The sequence below is a fragment of the Poecilia reticulata genome, linkage group LG3, assembly GCF_000633615.1.
Source record: "Poecilia reticulata strain Guanapo linkage group LG3, Guppy_female_1.0+MT, whole genome shotgun sequence".
Classification (NCBI taxonomy): Eukaryota; Metazoa; Chordata; class Actinopteri; order Cyprinodontiformes; family Poeciliidae; genus Poecilia; species Poecilia reticulata.
This window is the reverse complement of record NC_024333.1, coordinates 9,005,435-9,022,895: the sequence shown is the minus strand read 5'-3', so window position 1 is coordinate 9,022,895 and position 17,461 is coordinate 9,005,435. Positions and strand designations below refer to the sequence as shown.

The 17,461-nt window shown below is 40.6% G+C and overlaps 1 protein-coding gene across 1 annotated transcript in view; it reads left to right on the top strand.

Annotated features, from left to right (window-relative positions):
• The window catches only part of smad3a (SMAD family member 3a), a 31,059-nt gene that overhangs the window by 11,395 nt on the left and 2,203 nt on the right, over positions 1 to 17,461 (top strand). Inside the window, exons 2-7 of the mRNA XM_008404627.2 lie at positions 11,745 to 11,938; positions 12,069 to 12,203; positions 12,865 to 12,990; positions 14,094 to 14,306; positions 14,394 to 14,531; positions 15,943 to 16,087. Of these exons, the coding sequence (XP_008402849.1) occupies positions 11,745 to 11,938; positions 12,069 to 12,203; positions 12,865 to 12,990; positions 14,094 to 14,306; positions 14,394 to 14,531; positions 15,943 to 16,087 (951 nt within the window). The remainder of the gene's footprint in view (positions 1 to 11,744; positions 11,939 to 12,068; positions 12,204 to 12,864; positions 12,991 to 14,093; positions 14,307 to 14,393; positions 14,532 to 15,942; positions 16,088 to 17,461) is intronic.

The window sequence follows — 17,461 nt, the reverse complement described above, 5'->3', positions numbered from 1 at the left end:
TGTGTGTGTGTGTGTGTGTGTGTGTGTGTGTGTGTGTGTGTGGGTGTGTGTGTGTGTGTGTTGTCGTGCGCGTGTGTGCATGCATGGGGTTAGTCAGCTCAGAGGAATGCTCTCTGTGCCTGCTGGGGCTTTGAGGAGGGCGTGGGCTGCTGTTTGGTTTGCGGCTTGAAACCATGGGTGGAGGGGTTAGAGACAACTCTGCCTCGACTTGGCCCTGGCCGTCTCACTATCTGCGGGGGAGTGCACATGCATGAGGCAGAAGCACGCACACACACACGTGCAGTCACAAACACACACAGACGCGTTCAGCAGACAACAAATGCGCCTTTGTGCTCCACTGGCTGCTACTGCAGCTGCAGAACCTGCAGGACTACAGCTGGATATGTGTTACAAAAACAAAGTTTAAAAGGAGGAAGAAAGTTTAGAATGGGTCGGGGTTGGATGATAAATAGATTTTATTAATTAATCAAATATTGTTTGTTTTTTTTAGATTTAATTTTTGAAAAATCTGGACACCCAGAGCTCCCATCTTGCTTAAGCAAGTGCTTTTTATATTAAATTCTATTAATATTACTTTGAGTTCAGGGCAACTTAGTGACTTCTGTTCTAAGACTATTTTCTCATAATTTTAAAACTTTTTTTTCTTGTAAAATTGCATCTTTTATTAGGACTGCATTCTCTTAATTTAACAAAAATGTTCTGGCCCTAATACTCTTGTCGTACAACTCACAGAAGGGATGATTGAAATAGACGCCACTTTTTAAAGTATTTTTGGAGACTTCATTTTCAGAAGAGAAAGGTAGCGAAAAACAAAAATTTGTTGAAATCGGATGTGCTATGAAAAGAAATCTTATTTTTTTTAAAGTCATATTGCACCAACCTTAGAAACGGATCAATTTAGGAATAGATTGTCAGAAAAGTCTCGTAAATGTCGCTGAGTCGACAATAGGAGTCATCTTTCACTGAAGTTGAGATAGCGGGTCAACGCTAACCTAAACCCTCTTCAGATGGATCAATGCAGAACTGCTGGCATTAATATTTGATGGAAGGATGTTTAAAAAGCCCTGTTTTGTTAAACTGAAATGTATTTTTAAGGTGAGAGCAGCACTTATCTGTGAGTAAGAGACCCAGAAGCGTAAGTAAAGCTGAGAGCTTCCTATGCACTTAACCATCAAGGACATCCATTAGCTGGAGAGAAGAATCGAAACGTGTATGAGTTTTAGTTGAGAGGAGGTCACCTGTGATTAGTTTGGTATTTCGGTGTAGAATTACTTTTTAGTGCAGCAGAAAGAATAGTCAGAATGAAGCAATTTGTTCTTTTAGTAGGTCAATACTAGACCTGTTTGACTTATTTTTTCTGGACTTCTGGGAACCTGGGGCTGCTCTGGTTTCCTCCCACAGCTCTGCAGCCTGCAGGCTGGGTGGAGTAGGGTTTATTCTCAGAGGTCCATGAAGGTGAACAGGCCGCTGTGTGTGTCATTTGTATAATCAACATCGGCCGAGTGCTAGTTCCTTGCTTGTAATTAGATCAGTGTTACTGTTACCCCACATTGGATAGATTAGGAATTTAATCTTATTTTGCCATCTAAAGGCACATTTTCTTCTTTTATGCTTGATATGTAAGATCTGCGCTTCTTAGTGGCTGTATCAGAAAAAACTAAATATTAGCTGTTGGGTGATGATGAGTTTCATTTACACTGGAAGTTGGATCTTGGATTGACATTACACATGTCTTGCTGTTGCATTCCAGTCTGTATCCTAGTCTCGCAATGCTTTAACCGGGCAAAAGCAGCAGAAGACCAAACTACCTGCCACCCCTATCCGTAAATATTAAACTGAGGCTTCAGTTTGCACAAGCTAAACAAAACTGTACAGTTACAGATTGGAAAACCATTACCTGATCTAATGAAAGCTGATTTTCAGCAGCAACATTCAGGATTCGGTGTAAATAACATGAAAGCTTTGCTTCATCAGTGGTTCATACAGGTGGTGGGGTGTAATAATGTGAAATGTGTTCTGAGTAGGCCTGTCACGATAAACGATAAATCAATTAATCGCACGATAAATTAAACCTATCGACCTMATTTTAATTATTGTCTTTATCGTTTCTTCCGGCCTTTTTTCTTTCTGTTGATGACACTGAATGAAAAAAGGCTCAGCTACAGTGCTCTCCACTGACCCTCCCTTCCTCATTTCCTTAGTCTAATGTCCAGCGCACACTACACAAGTTGTCGGCCCATTTTCAAACCCTGAGAGAGACCACACCATAGCCGACAGAAATCCTACTTATAACGGTTCAATCAGGTTCGTCGTGCCGTGTGGTGTCCAGCCACATGGGCACAAAATAATGGCTACAAGTCCAKTTAACTAATTTTAAAACCAGGCATGCTTTACTAKAATCTACCTGTGATGCATGTAGCTAGAGTCAGTAAAGTCCTGACTGAAGGAAAATCATTATAACCTATTTATGTCACCTTAACGAAGAACCGCTGAAAACTTACCGGGTTTATCAACTGCGGTAGCAATTTGGCTCCAACTCCTTCTCTTGTCATTTCTATATTATTTGCACGAAATGTTGAATAAATATTAATGTTGTTTCCACATATCATCTCCAATGTCCGCTGGACTTCGGGTTGCGCCGTKTCAGCTGKTTGGGATTCCCCTCCGTAATTTCCAATCAGAAAGCACAGAGGAGAATCCGCGCTTTCTGATTGGCTACCTGTCACATTCAGCGTTAATCTCCCAGTCGGGGAAAACCCCTGATTTAGATCGGAGCGGCCACGACGATCTAACACACCACACACTACAGGATGATCGGTTACAAAATCACAAGCGGCAATCTTAGATCGGCCAATGATTTAAGATTGTCGTAAGGGGAAGATAGGGGCAAAAAATCGTGTAGTATGAACTACTGCAGTAGGTAGTCGGATGTGCTCATCTTCTCTATTTAAATCTAGTGATTACTTAAGGGCAATATAGTATACAGACTTAATAATCTGCACTCTTTTGGTTGAATGCAGTATTTATTTCCACTTTGGTCTTATGTTGTTTAGTTTTTATTCAAGTACGTTTTTTGTTAATGGAGGCTGAGAATCCATTTTAGTTTTGTTTTTGGTTGTTTAGTTTATTTAGTTTATCAGTTCCAGTGTTATGTGCTCTTTTGAAAATAAAGTGTATCTATCTGTGGCAGGAAATTGCGTGCATTATTAGTCATTTCCATTAAATGGTGTCAAAAGGTATTGAAACTATATTATCGTTTATCGCAATAATTTTTTAGACAATTAATTGTCCAGCAAAATTTGTTATCGTGACAGGCCTAGTTCTAAGCACTGTTCGGAACAAGCATTTGAATTCCCAAGTCACATTTCTAACTTCTGGCTTTCTGGGTAATTTGGCCAACTTGATTCTTTAAAATCAGATAAATGGAGAACATTATTATACTAGTCCAAGAAGACTTATGATTTTCTGTTATTTACTTATTGATTGTCAAAATTGTTCTTCTTTTGCTGTATAATTATCTGCTTCCTTTCTGATTCAGACTGATTAAGTCCTTTTGGCATTCGCTTCACATCTCTGTTAGCTCAGAAAATACTCTGTCTATGATGTAAGCTGTGCAGCAAAGTAAGAAAATGTTTGCTTTATTAAGCAAACATTAAAACAAGTTCAAAATATGCATAATTCTCGATTCTGAGTAGTTACACTCATAATTTGCAGCAAATTATGAGGGTGCATTCACACCAGCCCTTTTTAGTCCACTTTAGTCTAATGCCAGCTTGATATTCTGTGAACTCAAGACTTGCATGGGTAGGTGTGAATGCTCAATCGAACTAAAGAGGACCAAAAAAAATTAACTCTGGTCCTCCTAAAAACGTAGGTCTTGGTTCGGTTGAAGTGAGCTGCGGCGCTTTTCAAATGCATATGTGGAAGCAAGTGGACCGGAGACTGCTCCAAAAGCAGGAAGCAGACTGTAGCGCAGGGCATTATGGGTAAATACAATCAAAACAAATGCAAGAGTCTAGTGCCAGAGAAATGGCTTGCGGTCTTTTACCAAAGACAAAAGGGAAATCTTCCAACTGATAAAATCTGATGCCACTCCATTTTTGTTTAGATTTCATGAAGAAGGAAGTTCTTCATGAAGTTCACTCATGTCTTCTTCAAAGGCTTTCATGTCATTTTTTTCAGTAGTTCTTGGTGCAGCGCCACCACAGGCAAGGGGGTAAACAGGTTTTTCATATAGTTTGGTCCGTTTGACCCAGTCTGAAAGCGAACCGCACCAGCTGAAAATGTAACAAAGGTTGCAATTTTGGTCCCCGACTGAACTGAGTCTACCAAACCATAAGGCGTGAAAACAATCAGTATTTCTGAACTTTAACTTTGTGCTGTGCTTCGCACTGGGAGTTGCTGACGGAGTGTGGATAACGCATCACTTCAAATGAATGAACAAACATTAATTACTGGAAACCAGTAGACACGGCTCCACCATTTCAAGCTGTAGGGATAAAACTTAATATCTCTGCCATCTGTATGGAAAGATGTATGATTTGTATCCTCAATATAGTTAAGTAATTTATCATTTTGTTCAGATATTCTGCTCAGCTCATTGACCGTTTGCCGTAAAACGAATGGTTCCCTACCCTCCTCTGCCTCCCTGGTTTTTGCGTCCAGACTGTTATTTGTAGTCTAGCCTTGCTGATCGTCTGTCTGCTGGTTTTGTGTTTCACATTCGGGCCTCCTTCACTAGTCCCAGCACACTATGATATCACCTATGTGCCACAGTCAAACTTTTCTCTCACAGTCTACAGTCCCCTTACTCCCCCCACCCAAATCCCCCTTTGTTAGAAAAAGAGAAGTCTGATGGGTTTTCCAGAGAGAGTGGGTGGTGTGTTTGGAATATGTTTCTCTGCTTTCGTCTCACTGCCTCTGGAATGCTTTCACCAGCCAAGGTTCCTGCACTTCCTTTTAGCAGTGATGCTGATTGCTGCGGGTTAGCGGTGACAAAAAGGCGTTTTCTCCAAACTTTCTAATTGGAAATGTGATTTGAAAAGGAAAGGCCCTACATGTTGTTTCCAAAGGGCTCAGGTGACACTGGCGTTCTAGACAAAACATCTTTCCGATCGTATGTCTGTGCATGATGAAGGGAGAGGCTGCTGTAATACGAGTGTGTGTCTTATTTACTGAAAGACAGAAAGAGGGTCTGACTCATTGCTCTGGGATACACAGTGGCAGTCAGAAGTTTACATACAGTCATTATCTGCATGAATGCCATAGTAATTTGGGACTTTTACTGATTCTATTAAACTGTGGGGGTTTTTTGGGGGGGATGAGATGATTGAGTTGAGATGAGTTTTAAAAAATAAATATAGGTGTAAATCTGTGCCAGGAAGCCAAAACGTTTAAAACGTAACTATTTTTACCAAACAGAGTCGTTGAATTTTCCTGTCAAAATTATGACAATCCACTGCTTTATCAGAAACAACCAATCAGAACCAGGAGGAGGATCTTACCACTGTCAATCACCCTCATGTACGCATTTTAACAAATATGTAAAAAAAAAAAAAAAAAAAATTTACATACTGCTGCATTAAATTCCATTTCCTTTTTTAATAAAAAAATATTTTTATTATGTGTTGTATACTTCCACCCAAACATAGGAAATGCATCATTAAAAAATATGAAATATGATGACTTCTTTATTGTGACAGATTATGCTACTGAATTATATGGTTAAAGATGGCTAAGTAAACATATTTCATAATGTTCATTAGTAGATCTTGCACATGATAAATCCAAGTTCCTCTACACGTTGAAGACGGTTCAAAAAGTTCTCTATGATATTAGGTGACATTACATGCACTGTATTAGTGAAAGGATTTTATCTCTGGCATTATTTGTTATTGTTGTGATCCTGCTTTGTGATGAAGTTGCCATTACTCATGTGCACACCTTGGAAAAACCTGTTTACACATCCACCACTTCTAATGGTTGCAAGGTAGACATAATGCTAAATTACAATTAAAATAATAACTTCAATTATCCTGGAAGAGTAAAGGAGAAGACTTAACAATTTCAGAGAGCCTCACAGTGGAGACTCTGCTAATTCTTATATTTAACATTTTGTGAAGGATGTTAATGAGTATATACTTCGGTTGAAGTTCTCTGAAGGATCGAGCTATGCAGGGTTAAACTTTCAGTCAAATAGAAGTCAGTTTATCTTCACTGACATCAGATTCAGGGTTTCCCCCAGTGTACATAAAGCCTGGTGGGCCACCAGGTTTTAAATGTTTGCATTTTTTAAGATGTTATAGATGGTGTTCAGGTGTTGATCTTTCGATAACAATTATCGAGGGATATTTTCAAATTTCCTGTCAACTTCAAACATTTTTTAACTCAAAAACACAACGTGCCGCTGGATGAATAACTGCTCAACCACCCAACTGTCGGGCTTCACAAATTTTCTTGAGATTGTTATTAGCAAATGGAGGTTCAGACGGAGAGACTTTTTAGAGAACACGAATGTTGCGAAATAGCTGCTGAAGTGTTTTGAACATCAGTGATGAGTTTCGTTTATCGGACCCAGACAGTCATTTCATGATTTATCTCTTCACATCTCTGAGAAAGCCTCTCTGAATTGCAGCTCTGTGGGTCATAACTTGACCGACTAATCAAAGACACATAAAATTCACAAAAGACACTCCAGCTTTCTACCCCCACCCTCGCCCCTCAGTCGGGGGACAGACGGCGCGCTCTTGAGGTGGGGGTCAGTCACAGACACTCTGAGCTGCCCTGAGCTGTTCAGACTTATTGTCCCTCACCCCCCCCTCCACCTCCTGCTGTTTCCCATCACCCTTTTTGCTCTTATGGGGCAGAATGTGACTAGTAGTGATGTTCATGTGATTGTAACAGTTTTAAAAATCAATTTTACCCTTTGAATTACATACATTTTGTTCAGATTGAGCCCTGAAAAACTGCAGAAAAGTTGCGGATCAGAGTTTGTCATCGGATCCGCTGTGATCTTTCAGGGATCTGAGAATATAATTTGTGCATGAAGCTTGGCACAGTTGTAAAAAGAAAACCTATGTTAAAAGGTCCAAGCTCACGGGGAGGTGTGCGTTTCAGGCGACTGCCAACCCGAACACACTAACGCCATGTTTCTATGTTATGCCTCTGAGCACAACTGAGCAACCCCCCCTCCCCTCCTACCCCTCTGCCCCTCATTTCCAGCTTAGTGAAGCTCAATCTGTTCTGTCTGAGTCTGCTCAGTGTGTCAGCCAAAAACATGAAAAATGCATCCCTCCTCTAATCTTTATACGTCCACATATTTATTTTCTGTTTCATTTTTTAAGAGGTCATTGAAATTGGCGAGTTTCATATGTGTTAATAAAAACAATCCTAGTTATTTCATGTCACTCTCACCATTCACACAAACATGTAAATGTTGATGGACTATGAGGTCAGGTTGACCCTCAGCTTCAGGTCATGAAGCACACAGACAATGGCTTCGTTTTCCCTCTGGCAACAAATCTATATCAATTTGCTGCTTTCTGCGTTTTGGGCATCAATTTTGCTCTCGCTCTGTCTCTGTTGACAGCATCAGAGCTCCAGCTCTTGTTCTCTCAAAAAAAGGGAATCAGGATGCTCTAAAGGAGAAGTGACGCTTGTATGAGCTTCCGGGCTTCGTTTCTCATTTCAGCACAAGTATCTGTGCAGGGTACAAATTTAGAAGTTTTGAAAACTATGAAACTATGAATGAAAATTCTCCAAAGGACATTTTTAGTTTCATTAGTTATTGTTTATATATATATTTTTTTCCTTAAACAGAATCTGAGTGCTCAACGCTAAGTCTAGAGAATTCTGTATTGTTCATATCTATTTGCAAGAGCTGTGTTTAATATTTCTTATCATTTCCAGCTTTGTAGTTTTGTTATTTAGTCCAGTTTTTGAAGAGTCTTAAGACTCTGCAATTCTTAAACACAGTCAGTACATTACCACTGGTCAAAAGCATCAACATGTGCAAAACTTTTATTACAGTCTAGAAATTGTTTAATAAAGCAAGTTAATGGATTCCGTGTTAACATCTTTAAGTTGGAGGTTGTTGCATGATTGCAGTGATTCCTCTGTCTGATATCCTGAAAACACATTTATGAATCATCTGGACTCCGGTCTCAGATTCTATCTCATTGTTTCTAAAGATATTACCTAATTGACAATTCCTTCACAAAGTCAGACCTGGCTAGCGCTCTGCGTTTAATTACATAGTATTCAGTCACTGGTGCTTCAGCTGCTCTTTCCTAAACCCAAAGCTGGTCACATGACACCACAGACAGGAAACTGCAACAACCAACACAGTCTTTCATTTGAGTATCAGTGCTACGGTTGAAAAGAAAAAGATTTTTAAGTAAAATCCACATTTTTTAAAGATCAACAAAAATGTTTACGACCTTGATTTTTTTTTTTTCAGGGTCAAATTACGACTGGGAGGCTTGCTGAGTGTGTAAAATCACAGACATGGCAACAGGAAGAATTGTTTTTCTTTTGAACCATTTCGTGGCACAAGTGGCCGTCATTGACAGCAATCAGACTGAGGATGGTCAGAGAGACGAAGAGGGTAGACATGCAGAAAATGCCCCACGGTTGGGAATTGAACCCCAGGTGGTTGCCTTAGCACATTGGACGTCCCTGGAATAGAAAATTGATTTTGGTCAATGACCTCAATCATTTAAAAATACAGCGATCAGGAAAAGCTGAATCTTGAGATTGGATCAATACATTCCTGCAATGTCTGCTGCCTGACTATGTTTCAACATCTATATCCATCTGGATTCCACGCAAATTATTATAAAGTGAGTCATGTCTTGATCTGATAACCTTGTTTTGTTTGTCTTCGGGGGCTTTATACCTTTGCCCTGGAAATCTTGAATCTGAAAAACATACAAACACACACAACAGAGGCCAGCAGGGAATTTGGGCTCACAGCCACCCCTCCTTTGCTTTCCCTTTTTGACATAGCTGGCAAACAGGGAGCCTTAAATCATCCTAAACTGTTTTGCAGGATCTGAATCTGTCTCGTTCTCTAAACAACAGAAGTGATTAATACTGTGCTGGAGGTGTTTCTCAACCAGGTCCCATTCAGCCTGTAATTATATTGTGTCTGTGGCTTCTGGTTGAATCAAACCAACCAACATATAAGAGGGTGAAGTGACTGTGCAGAGTAAGCAGCTGGACTCTTCAAGTTCATGGTTTCCTGTGTCGTCTGCTGAACATACCTGAGTTTACTCTATTCATGCCTTCGAGGGGTTATAAAGACATCTCTGCTGATCAGCGCCGGCAGCTCAAATGCTAAATTTGAAAGACTGTCTGCACACAACTAATAAAAGTAAACAAAATGGGATATTGTTGTTTTTGTGTCCTGTAAACCTAACTACTGCTACTTAGCACTTAAGAAATGTGCAGCCTTTGTAACACTGACTGTTTCAAGCCCACAAATCTCTCCTTGATCAGTACAGACCCAACACATGTAGTAATGACAACAGATCAACACTGTGTGACTAATGTTTCTATCATAACAGAGCAAGAGCAGCTTAAAATGACTTTACGCCTCTTCTTTCCCCTTTTGCACTTTCAGAAGGTTTGAGTTTTTGGTTTAAATTTTTCGTCACTGCCCTTTATATGTGTTTTCTCTTGTGTCACGGTGACATTTGAGAAACCCTCCTCAAAGCCGCCTCATATCTACATTGTCTGATTGAAGTAAATTATTTTCATAAGCCGTTACAGACTCGACTGACCACATTTATAGATATGGTTTGAAATAAACTTCCAGAGGTACGAAAAGGCCCTCTGTTCCAGAGGTATGAAAAGAAACTCTGTTGCAATCGGTCATAAACAACACAAGGTTATGAAATCTGGTGAAAGGAAGCAGACTCAATTATTCATCACAAAATATGCCAAACAGGATCACTGAAATAGAAAAGAGAAACAGCAGTCACAAGAGGATTCAGATTAACACTAAAAAAGTGTATTTTTTTTACAACATATTTTTTAACTTTAGATGTGTTACAAATTTCTTTTAGCAGTTTTGCAAAGGAAACTTTTATTGCAGAGCTTTGCACTTCAGCTCAGGTTGGGGATATTTTACCAACTTAGTGAAAGTTTACAGATTGTACTTTGCGCAGCAGCCACATTTATCACAATGTCTACCACAAACTGTAATCCAAAGCCAAACTCTGCACCGAGCTGAGTTGTTTGTCGTTAAGGTTCTGTGAGCAGAGAGCAGCCATATTGTCAGCCAGACTGTCTTATCTACCACATGCTAGACAGAGGAAACTCCTGGTGTTGCTATCATGATCCCAGAAAACATTTTCTCACTGCTTCCTCTGCTGCATCAAACACACAGCAGTGCTGGCACATACATACGAGAGACAGAGAGAGAGAGAGAGAGATAAATTAAGGTAGTGTTGTCTTTTGGTGTAAATTCATCACCAAGGTAACCAAGAAAGCAACCATAGTTAATTTAGTGACTGCATAGTTTGATTCCTTTTTTTTATTGCCTCCCATAATGTCCTACTCCAGGACTTAGTTGTAAAAATCAGATCTCATTCAGTTCTATTTATTTGAGAGCAATTTTTTTAGCTAAAGCTCCACAGACACACATCTTTTAAAGCACTTTTAAAAAACACTGTGAGTAAAAGGTTTTGCCATGAAAAATTGACACTCAACTTTACAGCATGGATTAAGTGGAAGTTGCCAAACTTTGAAGTAGAAAGACAGAAAATGTCCTGGTCTTTGTTTGGAGCTGATATTTGTCCCTATAAAAAGGTTTTAGTTAAAGCCGTTGACCCTTTGTCATAGTTAGTCTGCAGTGGGTGAGACAGTGACATGGATGCGGTCGTTGACTCTTGCATAATGTGACGAGCTTAGCGGCTATTTCATTTATTTATATTTTCTGCCACAGGTCATCGTGCTCAAAGAGAAGAGGCTGTACGAACCCATTGTGTCGATCAACAGCCCGATGCTATCTGCTGACCTAAATCCTTCTGCCAGTAGCTTTCTATCCCAGATGAGGGCAGATGTTTTACAAGACAATGAAATTCCTGTTGTCCATACTGTAATCTCATTTCCACTCTTTTATTATTAGACGCTACGTCACATGAAATGTACTGAGAGCCTGTGTTCTCATCAGGGGTAGGTCATTTTAGAGTGCTGAGCATCAATTCAAGACTGGTGTTTGCTTTGTTTAAAATGACAGACGTTTGCTTTATCTGGCACTTTAGTGGACTTTACAAGCTTTATCTGCTAGGTGAGAGGAAGAAATATATTTCAGTGCACTGTGAGTAAGAGGGATAATTGTCATCTGAAGCAACTTTATTGATTTTTTTTTTTTGGGTGGAGTGTTCAAAAATCATAATGCAGCAGAAGCAGCATCCAGTTTCTATACACCACTAATCTGGAACAAATTTCAAGAAAACTACAAAACCGCTGAAACACAGTTTCTTTAAGTTGAGGCTAAACCCCATCTGTTTAGATTTACCTTTGATTAGTAGAATTGATCATCATATTTGATGCCTGATGACTTTGACAAAATGTAACGTTTATTGCTTGTTTCAAACATGGTGGGAGTTCATTATCGCTCCTTTTAGACCCCCGACAACAAAAGCAGCCAAAGTTTTACTTTTCTCATGAACATTTTATCTAAATTTAGCTCTAAGCAGGACGCGTCATTGACAGACTCCTTTTGCATCTCTCTGCAGGTCTCTGGATGGCCGCCTGCAGGTGTCCCACAGGAAGGGTCTGCCTCACGTCATCTACTGCCGGCTGTGGCGCTGGCCCGACCTGCAGTCTCACCACGAGCTGCGAGCCGTGGAGCTGTGCGAATACGCCTTCCACACGAAGAAGGACGAGGTGTGCGTCAACCCATACCACTACCAGAGAGTAGAGACGCCAGGTATGACTGCTAATCTTAAAACAGACCTTTGTTACGACACCGTGCTAATCATCCACTTTATTTTTAATTTTTCATATATTCTTAATGCAACTTACGTTCTGATCCGCATGTTTCTCCTTTTACGTCTCAGTCCTCCCGCCGGTGCTGGTGCCCAGACACACAGAAATCCCCAGCGAGTTCCCGCCACTGGACGACTACAGTCATTCAATCCCTGAAAACACCAATTTCCCTGCTGGCATTGAGCCCCAGAGCAACTACATACCAGGTATCAGCGAGCTTCCAAAGTTGACTCACACCAAAGGCGGGTTTATGGTCTGTCTACACAAGCTTGTAAGACTCAGTTTGAGACAATCTGAGGAATTTCTTGAGTAGCCGATTCCCGAAGAAGAAGTCTTTTAGAACGTTTTACGTACACGAGACATTAGTAGTGTTTCCAACATACATTTTTAGCACATTTGAAAAGCTGTGATTACAACACCTTGATGAGATCTTTAATTTGAGACAGAAAAATGCAAGGGAACCTTGGCGCAGGGAGAAACCTCCTTTAGTTTAATCTCTGTAAACATACTCAACAGGAAGTTGCTCGTTTGATTTTTAGAGGTTTAGTTAATTGAGATTAGCTCTGTTTGCTTCTGAGATTTTTTATTTTTTCCCTCTGTCGTAATTCACTTAGATCTGTGCTGTTCATGGTTGTCTTGAGCGAAAAGGCAGAATGCATTAAGCTGTAGTTTCTTGACCTCATCTCTGTTGAACTGTAGTTGCAAAGTTAACAAAACTGTTAATTAAAAACATGCATTAAATTTGTTCGTCTTGATTTTTAAGGAATGATTATCCAGAAAAAATGTTGCTTCCTCTGTTAACTTTTGGATGAAGCGCATTAATGCCTCTGCGTCCACACGTCAACCTGTTCTCCTGTGTCCTGTCAGAAACGCCGCCGCCGGGCTACCTCAGTGAAGATGGAGAGACCAGCGATCACCAGATGACACACAGCATGGACACGAGCTCCCCAAACCTGTCACCTAACCCTGTTTCACCCACACACAGTAACCTCGGTGAGAACCGCCTGTTTGTGTGTTTGTGTTAGTGTTTCTTACCCCCCCTGTGGGAATTGTCTGTTTGGTTTTGGTAAGAGGAAACGAGGTGATGAAAGAGTCCTTTGTCTTTCACGCCCAAGCAGTTGCACAGACCAAGGCAGTGTTCGGTCCACATTGGGTAAAGATACCCAATGTTTATTCTGTCGGGATGAGAAAACATCAGGGAGCCTGCCCTACTACTTGATTTGGCAGGACACGTTGAAGCTTTCAGAGGCTGCTCCGTGTTGCAATTTTGCCAGAAATAGTTGACTTCACTGAAAACAATCAAGGATGAGCCTGTAATCTTACTTTTTTTGTCTCTGGCATCCCATCTGTGAGGGTTGAGTTTCCTCGCTTTGTTTGGACAAAGTTTCTGGGAAGCAACTTATGACTGAGGTTTTTTTCTTCTCCGTCTGCAGCCAGATAGAGCCATTTTTTATTTTTCAGGATGGCCGCACACTCTTAAAAATACATATATCTAAAATTAAGGCCTTAAAATGTCATGAATTGATTAAAGAAAATGCAAGTTGGCCTAAAGTACATTAATCATAGGTCTTAAATTTTGTCGTGGCTATGTACTGTTTTTTCTTACGGAACTTTTCAATCAGGGAAAAGTTTGAGTTGCGTGCAGATCTTGTCACTCATCGTGTCTTGAGGCAGTCGAGGCCAACAACAACAAGCTACTAACGTTAGCTAGCTACCGTTTAGCGTCTGTCATGGGTGAATATAAATTCATTGGCAGGTGGCTAAATGCTGGCCCAGTCCATACGAGAATATGTGCATTCTGTGCAGAAAAGCTTGGTAAGGCTTTAAGGCTGTGGAAAAAGTTGCTTCCAAGAGTCACAAAAAAACCCCAAGAATGTCAACTTAAGGCCCCTAAAAAAAGCATTTCGTTTATACACTTATAGGTTTTATTTGTATAAACTCTTAAATTTGAGTTGGTGGAATCCATGGAAACCCTGTTTCATTTGTCCACCTTCTTTATCTCCTTTCCTCTCTAAATTTGTGTAGCCATCTTCCTGTCATTACTTTATATTAAATAAAAGCTACAGTGTTTACTAAGTGCTCTTCCTCTGTGTCAGACCTCCACCCTGTGACGTACTGTGAGCCGGCCTTCTGGTGCTCCATCTCGTACTACGAGCTGAACCAGCGGGTAGGAGAGACCTTCCACGCCTCGCAGCCCTCGCTGACGGTGGACGGATTCACAGACCCCTCCAACTCCGAGCGTTTCTGCCTGGGACTGCTGTCCAACGTCAACCGCAATGCAGCAGTGGAGCTGACACGCCGACACATAGGTGGGCCTCATCGCTCCCGTCTAAATCAATCCAACATCTGCTGTCGCTGTTAATGTCGCCGTGACATCCGTCTCTGTTCCCTCCAAGGTCGCGGCGTGCGGCTGTACTACATCGGAGGAGAGGTGTTTGCAGAGTGTCTCAGTGACAGCGCTATCTTCGTCCAGAGCCCCAACTGTAATCAGCGTTACGGTTGGCACCCCGCCACGGTCTGCAAGATCCCCCCTGGTGTGTGACAACTCCACAGAGTCTGTGGAAAAACTAAAGAGTGAATGGAGTGTATTGAAGAAAACCAGGAGGAGGTGGATGGAAAAATTCACTCGTCACAGATTAGATCACAGACGCTGCTGCTCAGGCAGCCACGAACCTTTCACAGGCGCTCTCTGCGCTTTTAATTGTTCCCAAAAACTCTGCAAAAGCCTGGAATTTGATTTAAGTGTTTTTCAGGTCTATTTAACAGATGTTTGGAAAGAATTTTAAATATGGAAAATTCTTTTGTTTTCTGGACCTCGTTACCGGTCCATTGTTTTGAAATTCGGTCCGTTTGTGCCTGCAACTATTGATTATTCTGACGATTAATTGATTAATCGGATAAAACGACTGGCACATTTTGCAGATTTTTCATTTAACCACTGAAACATTTTTATACGGCATTAAAACTGTACTAATGATGCAATCAACAAATAATTAAAATCATTTTTTTAAATGAGAAAAAAAACAAAAAAAAATTTCCCAAATGCAATAACATAGAATTCCTTTAGTGAAGCTAAAGCTATGCCACGAGTTCTCTGTAATACATATTTACAGACAAATGTGTTTATATATCACATGCTAAATGTATTTGTATTTTGCACAGTTTTGGCTTAATTAGTCTGATTATGTTGTTTTTCCCTAAAATAAACTTTTTTGGGTTTATTTTAACAATTAATCAACTAATAAATTAGTTGAAAATTCTTTCAGAAATCGATTCATTCTGATTAATCTATTAGTCATTTCAGCCCATCTTTACACCATGTTTGTTTTGCAGGTTCTCTATTCAAAGTCTTGACCGCTGCAGAATTACTGGCCACAAATTTATAGTGAAGCTTTAACATTTCCAATTGAAAAAGCAAAAAGTTTACACAGTTCTAATTGTAAATGTCCTTTTCTAAAACACTTCTCAGTATCCATAGCAAAGCTGACAACACTGCAGCATCTCATTAGTGAAACAGTGATTAATCTAATCTAATTGTGTAAACTGGATGATGCAGAACAGATGCGGTGTGTACACATCACCCCCACTATAAAGTCCAAGTCCAGAGCAGCACTAATCCAAAAGACCCTCTCAGGTTTCCTCTAGTTAAACAACATTTTCCGTTTCAGTAGTGCCTGGATTGAGCCTGGATTTTTAAGTGTTTCTTAATACGTCAAAGCTGAACTTACTAGTTATTCGTCTTACTGGTAAATAGAACACAGTCGGGAAAAACAAAAGAATAAGTCAAAAGGAGAAACACTTGTCACTGCCAGTTTTATGCACAGGGTTGCTTCCCACATGCCAGGTTGTAATTATTTTCTGAATTTGAATCAAGCCAGCTGTAAGCGCTCGGGCTTTGGCTGCCTTTGGTTCCTTGACGTAACTCGGCTTGTTGTTTGTCTCCAGGATGCAACTTGAAGATCTTCAACAACCAGGAGTTTGCTGCCCTGCTGGCTCAGTCGGTCAACCAGGGATTCGAGGCCGTCTACCAGCTCACCAGGATGTGCACCATCCGCATGAGCTTCGTCAAAGGCTGGGGAGCCGAATACAGGTGAACCAGAGCTTAACCGACTGCTCAAATAGTTTCTTGTCCGAAAAGCATTCATGAAAACATCGAAATCACAAGTTCAATTGTGCATATTTTGGTAAAAACGGCTAAAACTCATCTATAATATCTGCATTCTTGCTGAAAATGGAAAAATTACTATTAAGGTAAAAGTTGCCCAAAAGTTTTGCATTTTCTACATTAGGCATTAAAGGTAGGAACAAAATACTTGGGTTTATTAAAAATGAATGCATGGGCTGAAACTGGATTTTTTTCATTTTTATTTTCTTGAGTTAGAAAAGTTGCAATAAAACAAACTTGTTGTTTCAACAGTTTAATCTTCACAGATATAAATATTAGTCTGGTTTTAATTACATTTTCCCACTTTATTCTAAACAAACCTCATCTTTGTCCCTGGAGTTTTGTTGACGGTTTTATGGCGATCGAGTTACCGAAGTGATAAATCATCTCTTATTTATTATCTCAGCTCTGTAAATGCTGCAGAGCGAGGATTAGCTCGCTGTTAGAGCCACCCTGTGTGTGTGTGTGCGTGTGTGTGCGTGTGTGTGTGTGTGTGTGTGTGAATAGACACAATAGGAACAGACTGTGAATCACGTCCCACAATCCAGCCGCCCCCACTCACACACATCTGCTCACACTCTGGTGAATCCGGTGCATGACATCACTGAGGCCTCGTCAATACAGCCAGGCCCCTTGCTGGCACGCCCGACTATTTTTAAACACACAAGCACACACACACACACAGACACATGTGCTATGTCAAAAAGAGATGTCAGACTTTCCCCTCCTTCGGTCCCCTCTCGTTTTTCCACACACTCTGACTCATTGATAGTGGGACGGATTGGTTGAAAGTTGGCGCCGACAGAGACGGTTTCCACCAGGGAAAGACCTTGGTGCTGCGAGCAACTGCTCACCACTCCTGTCCCGACCAAACGTTGACATGTGGAGACACTTAAAAACAGGACTCAGGTTACATGATCAAGCAGGCCTGCCTTTCTCTCTCTGCCTCCTACACACTCTCTGTTTTCACTGGTCATTCATTTTGAACCCGTCAGGCTCTTTTTGTTCCAGTAAAAAAAAATTTCGGGGGGAAAAAACATGCGAAAATAATCCTTTTTAGCATAAAGATTGAAAAAGTATGGAACAGAACAAAGAGCTAAAGAAAAGCAATTCATAAAAACAACCAGAGCGAAATGCAAATGACAGGAAAAGGGAAATGACACGTGTCAGAGTTGTCACATCTCTGCAGCGTCTTAAAAGAGGCTTTTGGCTGAGTGAGAAAACAGGTGTGGTTCTTCCAGCACTAATAGATCAAACTTTTATATAACACGCACACACACACACACACACACACACACA